The 15,277-nt window shown below is 46.9% G+C and overlaps 1 protein-coding gene across 1 annotated transcript; it reads right to left on the bottom strand.

Annotated features, from left to right (window-relative positions):
• Positions 1–223: 223 nt before the first annotated feature.
• GPR6 (G protein-coupled receptor 6) lies at positions 224–1,297 on the bottom strand. Its single transcript, XM_009990098.2, has one exon. The coding sequence runs from the start codon at positions 1,295–1,297 to the stop codon at positions 224–226; it is 1,074 nt and encodes a 357-aa protein (XP_009988400.2).
• Between the last annotated feature and the right edge of the window lie 13,980 nt (positions 1,298–15,277).

Consider the following 15,277-nt stretch of genomic DNA (forward strand, 5'->3'; position numbering starts at 1 on the left):
CAAATGTGATGTGCAAATGTATCTACAACCACTTCCCCCCCCCCCCACGAGACCCGAAACTCCATATCCCAAACCACTCTCAGAGATACAAACATGTATAAAGTGCTAATACTTAGGCATGTTTCCAACAACTTTACGGCGTAGTTTGAAGTTTAGAACAGGCACTGTGATAGTTCACTGGGTAGATTGTCACTTGGCGCGGTACGACAGAGAGACAAGTCACTCAGACATCGCTGGGGGACCGGGAGCGAAAGGACACTTTAGCCTGAAAGCAGCCGCAGAAGAGCACCCACATGGACCTCTGGATTTCCTGGTTTCTGTAGGCGTAAATGATGGGGTTGATCATGGAGTTGTACGTAGCAGGGAGAAGGGTGGCGTAGGTGTACACGGAAGGGTAGTCAGGGTCCCCCACGACACAGTAGATAGCAAAAGGCAGCCAGCTGGCCCCGAAAGTCCCGAGGATGATAGCGAGGGTGGAGACTCCTTTTTTAGTGGCAACATAGTGCGAAGCAGTCAGAAAGTGCTGCTGGAGAGCTATCTGGTGGGCATGCCTGCAAACGATCTTGCAGATCTCGATGTAGAGATGGAGCATGACGAGGAAGATGAGAAAGAAAGAGGCGGACAGCAGCGTTACGTTGCTCTTGGTCAAGGGTCTGATGACGCTGCAGGCAGCGCGGTCGTGAAGGCAGTTCCAGCCCAGGACGGGCAGCAGCCCCAGGCAGAGGGAGACCCCCCAGGCTCCCGCCAGCATGGTGTGGACGCAGAGCACTGTCCTCTCCGAGTAGTAGGTGAGGGCGTTGTAGAGGGAGAGGTAGCGGTCGACTGTGATGGCCAGCAAGCTACTCACGGAGGCGGCAAAGGAGGCGACGAGGAAGCCCACCGTCAGCAGGCTGACCGTCTCCGAGCGGATCACGTACTGGAAAACGAAGTTGAGGATGAGGCCGAGGCCGGCCAGGAGGTCGGCCGTGGCCAGGCTGCCCACCAGCACGAACATGGGGGTGCGCAGGGCGGGCGAGTAGCAGATGATGGCCACCACCAGGGCGTTCTCGCAGGCGATGGCGGTGCCGGACACGCAGAGCATCACGTCCCAGGGGTTGAGGGCGGCGGGCGCGGGGGGCCGCGACGACAGCTCCAGCGACGCGTTGCCGCCGCCGCCGGCGGCCGGCAGCCGGGGGGCGGCCGCTCCGCTCTCGTTCAGCGCCGCCGCTGCCTCCATGGCCGCCCGGGCGGCCGGGGCTGCGCGGGGGCAGAGGCGGCGAGCGGGGGCGGCGGGGCGGCGGGGCGGCGGGGCGCGCATGCCGGGCGGCGGCTCCGCGCCCGCCCTGTCTGTGGTGCTGAACGCGGAGAAGTTTCCCGCCGGCCCGGCCGCCCCTCGCGCCCCGCCCCGCCCCGCCCCGCCCCGCCCCGCCCGCTCCCGCGCGGCGCTGACGTCAGCGGGGGCCGCCAGCCGGCTGCGCGGCCCGCCCCGCTCCGGCTGCGCTCCGGGGCGCGGGAGGGAGCCGGAGCCGGAGGGTTCGTTGGGAGGCAGGAGCGGAGAAGGGGGCAGCGGAGGCCCCTGGCAGCTGCTGGGCGGGAGCAGCGCTCGGCCGCCCCGCTCTCCTCTGCCGCTTTTCCCCCGCTTTGCTGTGGGTTTTCCCGCTGCGAGTGCCGTCCGCAGCGCGTTTGTGGGGAGAATATGGCAAGTTTTGTGTTCGGGCAGCACCTGCCGTAACGGCTCTGAAGCCGGCGGGGAGCTTTGTGCACCGCCGGACGTAAATGTTTCCGAGTAGATTTCTAGGTTGGAAAAGACCTTAGAGATCATCGAGTCCAACCATCCCTAATCCCCATTAAACCATATCCTCAAGTAGCTCATCCACCCTATTCTTAAACACATCCAGGGATGGGGACTCAACCACTTCCCTGGGCAGCCTATTCCAGTGGCTGACAACCCTTTAGTTTAGAGTAGCGCCATAAATTGCTGTGAAAAAACCTGCTTCACACTTAACCCTCTCCGAGCGATATATGCTGGAGGGTTAGCGATCTGGTTACCAGCAAAAGCATCAGCGCTGTCTCCTGAGGTCCCCCAAAATGGTAAGGTCGAAGCAGAGAAGACCCAATTGCACGGGCATTAAAAAATAACCAGCTCTCTCCTGGTCTCGCCCTTTGCATCTCGCAATGAACCCACAGCCAACGCGTCGCCTCCCGAAAGCGCGTGAACCAATGAAGCGAAGGATAACGGCCACGTGCCAATGGCCACCAAACCCGTTACCAAACAAACGTGGGCAGCAGGGAGTTTCCATCTGCAGCAACATGACTTTCCCACCGCTAAGGGGACAAGCCAAAAGGTGCCCTTCCATCACCACAGTCTGGGAGAGCGTGTTTGTTCCGTAACTGCTGATCGAAAGAATGTGGAAATAAAATGACCTCTTGGTTATGGGAACAGCATGCGAACCGTTTAGATACAATTTTGAAAAATTCATTAGAAGAAAATGTGTTTGCTGTCTTGGACAGTCGAAATGAAGGAGGCACACGGGCCGTGCCACGGTAAGAGGCGAGCACGCTCAAAGGGAATTAGAGTGTCAGCATTCATTACATCCATCCCCACCAGCGTCCTGCTGCAGGCTAAATGCTATTATCAAGATAAGCTGCGGACACTTTGTGTCTTTGTGAACAACCAAAGCCATTTCTTCCCGGGATTTCTGAAACACAAATCTCAGAATAGTTTAATTTGGAAGAGACCCGTGGAGGTCAGGTCTGGGGTGTCTCTCTGGTCCCACCACCTGCTCCGAGCAGAGATGGTGTCAACTGTGCAAAGGTTTTCTTCAGGGTCTCGTTCAGTCAACACTGAGTATCTCCAGGAAAGGAGATTGTACAGCCTCTCTGGGCAACCTGTACCTGTACTTCACCCTCCACTCTAGAGATTTTTCCCCTTTTTTCTAGCTGGACTTTCCTTCGCTGCAACTTGTGCCCGCAGCTCCTTGTCCTGTGCAGTGCCTTGCTGTCCGTATATTCTCCCATGCCTATCCAGGCGTTAACAACTTGCATTGGTAACTGCAGCAAAACCAGTTGCAAAAAGGTTTAAGAAGGGTTTGCAAGCTACACAGCTCAAGCACTTGGTCATGTACCCCCATTATAGTTCAGAAAATACATTGTTACCTCATTCCCTTTGCCAAATAGAGAATGGGTTGGGTATGGTCAACGTTAACTTGGATTAAGATTAAGAGTGAGACCATAAGAATTCCAGTGCAGAAACAGGTGCTACAGAAGAAGGTAAGGTAAAACCCAAGGTCAGGTAAAATTTTGGACTTGCCCAGAGGGAATTCTCCAATCTAGCCCCCAAACAGAAGTGTCTTATTTCAACATTAATTAAAATGGCTGTGACAGAACAGATTATTCCAAAGGTTTTTCAAAATGGGTTAAAATGCTGCCATTCAAACTTAGAAAGTTTTATAAACATGAACCAGCTGCATTCCACAATGAAGCTGTAAGATCTGCCGTATTTTTGTGGTATCTGTAAAGCATAGAGAGAAACCTGGAAATTATCTGCCTTTCAGTAATGAAATGTGGTGTGGAAGGTCTCGATTGTGGGTGATTTGTCATGTCTTTGACCAAACTATTGCCTCTGGGAAACAGGCATATGGCAGGTCTTTTCTGTAGTAGCGTGTATATCACAAGGCAGTGTATACTTTTTATATTCTGGGTATATGTCATTTTAAACCTTTATGTTCTCAAATACTTTTTCCTTAACTGAAAACATGGAGAGCCTATGCTATTGAGGCACAAGTCGCTTCATGTGTGGTGAAACCTCGTGAGAACATTATCATCTCAGAGTAAGAAGTAGGAAGAGTTTTTAATCTATAGCAAGTCCAAGTCTCACACCTCTTACCTGTTGTCATCTATTTCACTCAGTGAAAGAATTGCCCAAGCAACATAGCGTGTCTCTGAAAGGGAGATGCATGTGTCCAGCTTGACTTTGCTCCTTGTTGTCAGGTGTTTTCTGAGTTCTTCTGGCTCTTTAGTCCCTGCATTTCTCTGGACTTTTACCCTTTCATGAGGAAGATGCTCTTACAGTCCGTGTCAGGTTCTTACCACGCTCAGCAAGCAGCACTATGCGTCTCCCTCATCTCCCTCACGTTGCCGAGTGTCGATTGGCAGGGTTAGTGATGAACTCCACACTTCTTAAAATGGTTGCAACTCCTTGGGAATTGTTTTTATTTCAAGAGCTATCCTTAAAGGCCTTTTATCTTCTTAGTACAGCTTCTTGCATCAGTCATTCCAACAAAAGGTGAGCCATTTGGATTGCTCTTAATGTTAAAATTAAGTGGTTGTGGGAACAAGAGGATTCAAAGAGTAGATAAAGCTGGCATCTAACAGCCACGCTCATTTACCACAGCACCATAAGGAGCAGTGGAGAGGGAAGTCTGGCCAGACCTCCTGCGCTGTCATCAAGATGTTTTCATCTTGGCTTCCTAGCTGAGCCTGGATCTGCAGACCTCACGGGAGAATATAAAAATAAAAAGCTGCATTTCAGCCGTGCATACCTAAGCACAGCCTATGAGATAACTCAGTAATTAACATTTAGCAAATTTCTGAAAATTAAGCAGCAACAAAATTAAAAAGTTGCTGAAATAAACAATCTAAAAACTCTGTGCTTGAATTTTCCATCTGTTCTGAGACCTGAGCAATATTGCGGTGTAATTTTAATATGCGATTACTTAATTTTGGTTAACTATGGATTATTTTGATGGGTGGTATTCTTTAATGATTAATAAGTAGGCTGAGTAAATGTTAAGTATTATTACATGCTTTACATAGCATGAGTTGGAACCAAAAAAAAAAGCACGTCAAAATTTATCTTTCCAATAACACGCCAAAAATATTGAAGAGTCATTTTTCTTCTGGCAACATAAAGAAGCCTTAAAATAAAGGTGGGAGGAGGGGAAGAGAGAGGGGGATAACACAGATGGTGAGCTAACCAGCACTGACATTTCAGAGATTTCTATGCAGCTGGCGTGAAAAGATGTTTTAAACACTTAGCAATCCATTTAGGCACCTCTTCAAGTTTATCATTTTCCTGACCTGCTGAACTCAACTCATCAGATGATGTTACCAATGACCAGGTCCTGGTTAACCATATCCCCTGGCTGATCCTTCAGATTTAGGCAGATGTCCACCTGCAAACATGTTGCACTGCAAAACCTACTGATGGCATAAACCTCAGGCACCATTTAGAATTTCAGTCGCATCCTACACAGTCCCGTTTCTCCACCACACGTCGTGTTTCCCACGTGGACCTTGACTGTGCTTCTTGATGGAGAATTCGGAGTGCTGTCAGTCCCCTTTGATGAGTTTTTGGCTGCTTGGCTGCTCTATCCCTCATGCAGATACAGTCCAGAAAGCAGCCTGCATGCCTGCAAAATCTCCTTTACTTGCACAGTAGTGCTATATGTGAGTGCATAAACACATGAACACAGCTATCTCACTTTTTCTAGCACGTGCTTGGGATGAAAATCCTGGGTTACTCTGTTGCCTTCATAAAGCTGCATTTCTCCAATGGATTTTATGGGTGCTTTGGAAAGCCGTACTATGTCTTGCTTGATCTCTGAATCACGAGCAGAAAGTGCGGGGACAAACTTCACATAAGCAGATGAAAATCTGCTTTAAATAGTTTAACAAATACTTACTATCAGGGATGAATTCAGACTGAACCCTAGGTTGAAACTCACAGTTTGAGCTATCACGCTACACCAGAGGACCTGGCTTAGCTTCCAAAGGAATGTTTACCAGCAATGCTTGGATGCTAAAAGAGATGCACACGGATTTGTATAGAGTTCCTTAGGAAAGGCACAGTCATTGCTTACCTTTATTAAAAAAGATAGTCTCTGGTCTGCTCTGTTTATTTCTAGACATTAGTGATGACTATACTGAAGCTAAATACATGTATTTTGCAACTTTTCCTTCCTTGCCTTGCACGTTCTGTTGATGGAAAGAAACCAGCAGCGGCAAAGCTCATTCATTTTTAGATGTGTCATCAAGTGCAGTGGAGCAAGGTCTTTGATTGTTTTCATTCTTTTAAACTTTTCCAAAACCTTTTTGCTCAAGTTTTTAAATGGCTTCAGACTATCCTTTAAATTGTTCAAGGGCTTTTCTGCACATCTAAGCGAGGAAGCCCTGAATTTACCTAACCAATGTCTTTTTTCAGCTTTGTACAAAGAAGCTGCAAATTTATTTCACTAAAATGTTTGTGTTGTTTCATATGATCCTGTAAGCTGCTGATTAGTTACTACACAGGATGGTGTACATATATTTTTTTCATTAAAGTTAGTGAGTTTGAGAACAATTTTTCCAGATACTAGAATGCCAGCTAAAAATAATTTTCATTGTGGAAAAGCACCGTGCCCATCTTCCGCTATGAAATTGCTCTCTCAGAAATTGCAGGAAGACAGCCCCATCATCACCCACAAGCAATTTCCCTGCCTGCAGCACAGAACTGGCTCTGCGGTCCAGTCCCTATAAAGGGCTTGAGAAACTACAATCAGATACGTGCCTCCCACAAAATAGGAAAAAGTCTTATTTCTTTGCCAAGAATCTCAGTGCTGAGGATCCCTTGAGACGGTAGAGAGCAGAATTAGGATCCAAATGGAAAAGGGAATAAGCTCAGCCTTGACCTCCGTGGAGCTGGCCAGAGGGATGTGCTGAGGAAGCAGAACTGCACTTCTGACCGAGAAGGATCTGCACTAGAATTCTCTCCCAAAAATTAGTAGCCATGGCCTTGCTTTTAGAGACCTGAGCAGGACTTATTCGTCTATTTTTTTAAAATCTAGGAAAGAATGTTTGTCCAAACACAACCCTATAGGTACTCACCTAGTGACTGAACAAGTCCCTCTGGAAATGGAGGGGCAGGTCTGGTTCCCTACTCCACATCTTCCATGGGAATGAATTAACTACATGCCCTACCAAAAATTTGGGCCAACAAATATATAAGCATTAAGTGATTGATGTATGTAATATAGAAACATCCCCTTTGAGACAGGACCAAAATCCCCATCTTCACTCATCTTACAAGGCCATAGTCAGGTTCTCTCCTGTGCTTGCTTTAGTCCATCTCCACACAGCCTGAGTACAAAATCAACTATACATAAGCTATCCCTGATAGATGGGTTTCCAATTCCTTAAAAATCCCTTTAAATTGCCTTTAAATCTCCAGTGATGGAGTTTGTCTCATCTCCATATGCAGTCTCTTCTAGGGCTCAACCAACCTCCCTAATTACAAGGTGATAGCCAAGAAACACTGGATGGTCTTGGCTCACTAAACTATAAGAAATTATAGAACCACAGAATGATTTAGATTGAAAAAGACCTTTAAGATCATTGAGTTCAACTGTTAACCTAACACTGCCCAGTCCGCCACTAAACCAGGTTCCTAAGCATCCCATCTGCACGACTTTAAGATACCTCCAGGGATGGTGACTCAACCACTTCTCTGGGCAGCCTGTTGCAATGCTTGACAGCCCTTTCAGTGAAGAAATTTTTCCCAATACCCAGTCTAAATCTCCTCTGGTGCAACTTGAGGCCATATCTTCTCATCCCATCACTTGCTACTTGGGAGAAGAGACCAACACTCACCTTGCTACAACCTCCTTTCAGATAGTTGTAGAGAGTGATAAGGTCTCCTCTCAGTCCCCTTTCCTCCAGGCTAAACAACCTCAGTTCCCTCAGATGCTCCTCATAAGACTTCTGCTCTAGACACTCCACCAGCTTCATTGCTCTTCTTTGAACATGCTCAAGCACCTCAATGTCTTTCTTGTAGTGAGGGACATCCTTGACATCAGAGAAAACTGCAAATTAAAAAGACACGGAAGAGAGGATCTTGTTTGTTAGTGGTGAGAAAGTGGGTGAAGAGCTACTGCAGAGAGGAAGGCTGTACCTTCAGAAGTGGGGCACAGCATGGAAAGAAATCAAGCTCCCTGCTCACCAGTGGGAATGCTGGGTATATATATATACGCACATATATATTGGACATATATGTATGTACACATATATATACTCTGATTACTATAATGGCTAGTGCTTTACTTATTTATTTTTGTCTTCCAAATACAAATATAGTTTCATATTTCTTTACATGCCAGCTTGGCAGCACTTAGCAAAGACAGTTCTTCTGAGAGAACAAATTAAAGCAACTTCAAAACAACCTGTTATTGCTCAACAGCCTGAGTCCTTGCCAGCAAGAAACAAATGATGATTATTTAGCTGTGGCAGTAAAAGAGAGTTGTAAATTCTCAGAAAACTTTTTTCCCCTGTTTTTTTTTCTGGTGATGTCAGCTTTAACATAAAAGTAAACCGAAGGTAAAGGCGGCAAGGTTGAAGTTATTACCATCGCAAGGTGCTTACAGGGCAGAGCGTAGGAGCCGGGATGGTTACATCTCTCAGGGCAGCAGGAAAGGCTGGGAAAAATCCCTGGGCAAAGCAACGCTCAGGTGCCAGCAGCAAGCAAAGCCCATTGCCCTCCCACAGACATCCTGCTCACTCTCCTCCTCCTGTCCCCACCAGTGAGCACATGTGCAGCTTGGCAGTGCCAAATGCAGGGGCAGACCCCACTGGTGTAGTATCCATAGGTCTGGACCCCTCCAGACAAATGCTCATACTGATGTAGATCACAAATGAGTAGTTTTCCAGGCAGAAGGATGATTGCTTAATGTCTGTAATCCCTGCAGACGGGCCTGTTTCCCGAGGTGACTGCCAGAATGACCTTCTAATATACACTATCAGGTTTTCCCTAGTATTTCCAAGAAGCCCTGTGAGATAGCAGAATGGGTTTGCAACACAGTGCTAGAATATAGAGAGCTTTAAACTCAAAATTATGAGTTGAGTCACTAGCTAGAAGTTCATAAAAAAATGAGGGAGTTGTTTGAAGAACTGAAAGTAGCCACATGCTCTGGGGAGGGAGGAAAGGAGGAAAATACAAGCTGAGCATCGATACTTTACCAAGCTGTTGATATAGGTGCTAATTGGTAGCATTCACTTTTTATCTAATCATGGAAGTGTGTATATGTGCCATAAAAAAAAAATAAAGAAATCGATGGCTCCCTGCTATGGCCACAAACACAGCAGCACGGTGTGCAGCAGCTGAGCTGAGCCTTTGGTTCCTCTTCTTGGGAATCCCAGAGTAGGGAGGCAGCCTCCCTAAAAGACGGCTCCCCTCATGAACATCAGTATTTCAACCAGGAGAAAATGCAGCAAACATCACTTGCCACAAATAATAATGGCTTTCAGTGTCTAAAAATATCGAGAAGGCCTTTTTTAATTCAGAAAGTGCTATATTCAGGCAGAGATAATTTGATGGTAAATTACGTTCTGACAAAGAAGAGTTAATCACTGACCTCAAAATTAGCTGTTGCCTAGGTACCCGGGGTCAGGCTCTGTTGACATTTACATTGTGCAAACAGAATGCAATACCAACCACTCAGATGCATATTTAGGGCTTTAAAATGGTCATTTTCCCAAAGTGTAACACAATGGCTGGGAACATGAGTTTAATGGTGCAAATGTTGATGTCACTTGGACATCATTGTGATAAGTTTGTGAGTGTTCTTGCACATACAGTTCCAGAATCATAGAATCATAGAACGGTTTGAGTTGGAAGGGACCTTAAAGATCATCTAGTTCCAACCCCTTTGCCACAGGGAGGGACACCCTCCACTACATCAAGTTGCTCAACGCCTCATCCAGCCTGGCCTTGAACTCTTTCAGGGATGGAGCATTCACAGCTTCTCTGGGCAATCTGTTCCAGTGCCTCACCACCCTCAGAGTGAAGAATTTCTTCCTTAGATCTCGTATAAATTTACCCTCTTTCAGTTTAAATCCATTGCCCCTTGTCCTATCACTACATGGCCTTGTCAAAAGTCTTTCTCCAGCTTTCTTGTAGGCCTCCTTTAGGGAAGGTGATGGAGCATGCCCAAAGGCTGCCAGAAGGTCTCCCTGGAGCCTTCTCCAGCCTGAACAACCCCAGCTCTCTCAGCCTGTCTTCATAGGAGAGGTGCTCCAATCCTCTCATCATCTTCATGGCCCTCCTCTAGACCTGCTCCAACAGGTCCATGTCCTTCGTCTGTTGGGGACCCCAGAGCTGAACGCAGTATGCCAGGTACATGGGAGCAGAGCAGAGGGGTAGAATCCCCTCCCTCAACCTGCTGGTCACACTTCTTTGGATGCAGCCCAAGATACGGTTGGCTTTCTGGGCTGCGAGTGCACATTGCCGGCTCATGTAGAGCTTCTCACCAAGCAAGACCCCCAAGTCCTTCTCCTCGAGGCTGCTCTCAATCCATTCTCAGAAACATTGTGAAAAGCTCCAAAATCCCCTGTATTATGTTTTGTTGGGAAGAAACCATCCTGGTTAAAAGAATATGCACAGGTATCTCTATCAGCTGATATCAACTATATGCTGCAAACCTAACTAATGTGGTTAGCATGTCATCTCAGAAGACAGATCACATTACATAACTTTTTCTTTCCCTCTGTGATGGGATTAGAGCCCCTCTCTTAGATGGGATGTACACTTCTATGCAGAAAAATACACTTGTGTTTTTCCAAAGTGTGTGTCTGGGTACTGTGTGACATGGTGATGTTACAGATTTGCGTGACGTGGTGTTACAAGGTGTACAGTGTAGGGCTCAAAACCTGACACTGTCAGACCACAGCAAGTAGTGCAAAGTAGGAGTAGGGGGGAATCAAAGGCTCTTGCCTTCACTTATGTCTCCTAGTAATTGTTATTTTTTACTAATTTTTCCAGTATCAAGAAACCAGAAAATGATTAAAACAAAAACCACGACTGGTAAAGTTCAGAGCCAACACAAAGATGAGCCATTTGGGAGCAACTCCCAGAAAGTCTGTCTGGAGAGCGCAGCCCTGTCTAGGAAAGCTGTGACTCAAAGGAAGAGTTGGCAGTTGACGTGTGTAACCACGCTTGCGTCTAAGTTTCGGGTCAGAAATTGCTTTGTTTAAAATAGAAATTAGCAATAATTTTAAAGGTATGTGACAAGCCAGGCTCTGAGGAGTGCGAATGGATGAGTAGCATTAAATTGGATGAGTGTCTGCATTGGGGTGGAGAGTCTTTCCAGCTCTTGAGTTGCTTCACACCTTTCTACAGGGCTCTGCGTTTCTCTATTAGGGCGATGGTCTTCAGGCCTCATGCGTCAAGGCTTCAGCTTCCTGCCTGCAAAGGAAATAGCAGGTTTTTTTCCTCCAAAATATGAGTCTCAAGGAATTTGTTTTCACTACTGCACAGATCGCTTCATTTTTTTTATTATTATAATTATTATCAGGGTGCTTTTTCACCTTCCTCTCAAGTATCTAAGATACTGGCCAACTATGTCCTCTGAGGTGACATAGCAAAGGTTTTCCTTTTCTTCCTTTTCACCCCAAAAGGTGGTCCTGACCAGCCGCTCTGGGCTGGCATAGCCTCATATCTGACCTGCATACTGAGTTCATCTCCCTTTGTCAATCCCCTGCCATTACAAGGAACCAAGGGATGTGTGGCACTTGTGGAGGCCACCACTGTGTACTTCTGAGGACTGAATTCCTCATGCTGACCACAGGGTGCAGCACACAGGGGAGCTCAGGCTGCTAGTCCCTCCTGGTCTGAAGCACTATGGAAAGGAAAAAATGCAAAGCAAAATGAAACCAGACAGGAGCCAGAGCCAAAACATGTCACATCTTGTTGGCCTGAGGCTGACCCAGGAGTTAACTGTTTTGTGAGGTTTATGAGCAGGTAACTGGTTGGTTGCCAATTATCTGATTGTCTGGAAGTAGCAATATGCCCAAGTTCCTCCATCTCTGTCTCTTGGCATGCCCTCATGGTTTTGAACGCTATGATATGGTCTCGGCCAGCTCACACCCTGCCTGCAACTCAACTCCAGCACAAGTCAAAGAGAAACCTGGCAGAGCTGCAATTCTGTCCACAATATTGTTTCATTCACAGTGCTTCTGTATTCCAGCTGTTGATTACTCTTTGAAGTGTGTCTTGGGGGACTTGCAAGGCAAGGCTCTGTGTCAGAGCCTTTAAAATCTTCAATAAGATTGTAGTAAGATTGTAAAGAGATTGTGAAGAGAGTAGCAAATCCAATATGATGAAACATAATTTTGAAAAGCAAGTGATAAAGATTGTTAAAATCCCGAAAAACCTCAAACCTCTTCCGAGCACACTGACTAATACTTTCTCAACTTGCCATAGTGGGGACAGGCAGAGCAGGGAAAACGCTTCAGAACAGAGCTGTCCCCACAGATACCCTGCAGCTGGCAGAGTGGCCGTCGGTGTCTCCAGCTCCAGCGCAGGCTGCTCGTCTAGGTGGGGGGCTGCTGGCTGGATGTGAGCTGCACCATGCTCAGATTTGGACTAGCAATCAAAAGGAAGGAAAAAGAGGTCCTTGCCCTTAGAGGACTTGTAGTCCTACTGTGACCATGGAAAGGAAGAAAATGTCCTTGAGGTGACCTGCTCGTCTCAGCAAGAGGACTGTAACCTGTGCATCACAGGGAGACAGCTGTACGGCCCTGACGGTGAAGTTATGAGTAAATACCACTCTCTGTGCCAAAAACAGGGCAGGAGGAAGCTGAGGTTGCTGCTGTGAGACCTCCCAGCCCCTCAGCACGGGGAGTGGCAGTGGTGGTCAGGGCAGAGGGTTCCTCACCACCATACCTTTTGGATCGTGGTGACTCCAAAACAGTGCCCATCGGTGGGGGACAGTTGTGTGCACATTTGCTGTCCAGTAAAGGGACACTGATTTGAGAGCATGGTAGTTCAGGAGCAAACCCTGCCCAGCATGGAGGAGCCTGACTCAGGGATCCTTAGCTGCCCTGCAAGCCTCTGCTCCTCGGATGGGTTTTGGGGATGTTTTTTTTTTTCCCCCCTACCCTGATGAATCACTTACAGGTGTTGAAAGGGCAGCTACTTCGTGCTGCCTCTCCTGCCACCCTGCCAGCCCGCCGCTCATCTCCTTGGGAACCAGCCCCAGGTGCAGGCTGGCATGCCAGGTGGGGCTTGCTAATATGAGGGGTGAAGATTGGTTAGTTTGCAAGTTGGAAAAGATTGCCAGTCCCTGATTTGCACCTTTGTGCCTCAGGCACTCTGGTCTGATTTTTCCCGGTCTGCTTTGAAAATGAAAATGTGTTAGAAGATAAGCCCAAATATCTGCTCCAATGTCAGCATTGTCACCTACCTCTGCTGCACATGCTTGATGCAATAGTAAATGTGTGTTCCCATAGCAACAAGACGAATTAATATAATTATATTATTAGGCCATATTTATATGCATGCACACACAGTCACACACCTGCACACTGTGCACGCACACACAGAGGAAAGGAAAATGAGCAAGTCCTGCTCTTCAAGAAGATCCCTATGAGAACTCAGTCCTGTGCATGAGGTTCACAACGACTGCAAGATGCTGATTTTCACTATACAGGCACAAACCCAAAAGCTGATTGACCCACTAGCCAAAAACAAATTCAGCAGCTCAGCCCTACGGCAACGGGGTCCAACCCTGCGGCAGAACTATAGCTGCGAGCGGGAACCCTGTCAGCTGGAGGACCCGCCACCCCTTGCCCACCCCACGGTGCCATCTCTTGCTGCTCAGGTGGTGCCAGGCAGGAGGCAAAGCCCCGCTCTGCACCTGCTGCCTGCAGAGGAGTGGATTAGCAGCAGTATTTCTAGCCCATCTGGGTCCCTTTTTGCTGCAGGAGGATGCTGCACACTGAGCATTGGCATGTTTTGCATGCTTCATCCCAGTGCCGGTGGCTTTTGGACAACCTCTGTACCATGAAACATGAGTCAGAGATTTCCATAAGCTCTGAAGCACTTGTTTATTGCCCTTCTGCTATTTGCAGTCACACATTAGCCAAATAAACTTCAGGTAGAGCCTGGCCCATCTCTTTGTGTGCTAAAACACTCGTACTGTACATTAAAAGAGCTATTAATTGACAGTAAGGACAACACCATTTATTCTCAGATACCATTCCCTGAGCAAATTGTGTTGTAACTTTAGTATTTAAACTAAATTGTTCAGAAAACCTTGTTGTGAATTCCTCGTGGGAGTCAAATGATATAAAAAACCCAACTACTTTGTAAGAGTTCTTCAAAAATAATGCTTCCCTATCTTGTCAACATTTAAAATGCCAACATGGCTTTGCTTGTGGTTATTATCTAAGGGTGCACAAACATTTATTTTAAAATGTCCAAAAGGTCAGAGTTCATCTCTTGTTACAGACATTTTGTAGATCATCAAGATCAGACGACTTTCTAAATTAGTTTGCACTCTCAAGGTGAAAAAATTAATCTTCCTTAATTTACCTGAAAGCATCCCAGTACAATTTTAGAGATGAGCCCCTCCTGCATTCCCATACATCCCCATGCCATGCCCAGCTGCTGCCCTGCTACAGGAGCCGGGGAAAATTTCAGGTCTAGTTTGAAAAAAATTTGAAGCTCATTTTCAGGGGAGCATCCCTTAGCACGTTCACAATGACCTCCTCGTTGCTGGTTTTGAGTTCATGTGCAGTGCCAAAATCAAGCATAAGGGGTTTTTGTGTGTGTGTGGCACTGATAGACTTCTAATGATGTTTTCTTTATTGGTTATCCCTCAGCTTTTTCCAACAATACACTTAAAACACAATTTTCTTTACTCTACCCAATAAGTGATCTAACTGATCTATTACACATCTGAACATTATCAGAGCTGCCAGTCCAGTGATCTTCTCATGAGTTGCATTAGATGCCTCCAGTTCTAACCATTCAAATTCATTTTAATTTGGTTCTTGTGCAGCACCAGGGACCTTTAAAAAACCGTGGAAGTGAACAGCTGAGTGACTGGAGTGGAAAATGCAGTTGCGGAGCAGTGGGAGGAATGTGATATAAGGGTGGCTGGCACAGAAAAACCTTCTGTTTCCTTAGGGACGTAAACTTTTTCCCCTTGGACCTCCAAATGCAGGAGCTGCTGCTCGGCAGCCTGTTGCAGATGGACAACCAGTGCCAGAAGTGCACCTGTACACAGGGATTTCATCCTTCGCTCATATCACATGGCTTTTGTACGTACCAGAGGAGAGGAAAGAGTGACAGGGGCCACTGGCTCTGGCATTTTCTCCCCCACCACCTTTGCTGTGGCGGGGTGTCATGGTTTAACCTCAGCCGGCAACTAAGCCCCACCCAGCCGCTCACTCATTCCTCCCCATTGGGATGGGGAGAGAATCGAAAGGATAAAAGTGAGAAAACTCATGGATTGAGATAAAGACACTTTAATAGTTAAAGCAAAAG

Source organism: Tauraco erythrolophus, chromosome 2 (genome assembly GCF_009769465.1).
Source record: "Tauraco erythrolophus isolate bTauEry1 chromosome 2, bTauEry1.pri, whole genome shotgun sequence".
Taxonomy (NCBI): domain Eukaryota; kingdom Metazoa; phylum Chordata; class Aves; order Musophagiformes; family Musophagidae; genus Tauraco; species Tauraco erythrolophus.

Coding starts and splice junctions, on each gene's coding strand:
- GPR6 (XM_009990098.2), bottom strand. CDS start 1,297: ATGCGCGCCCCGCCGCCCCGCCGCCCCGCCGCCCCCGCTCGCCGCCTC.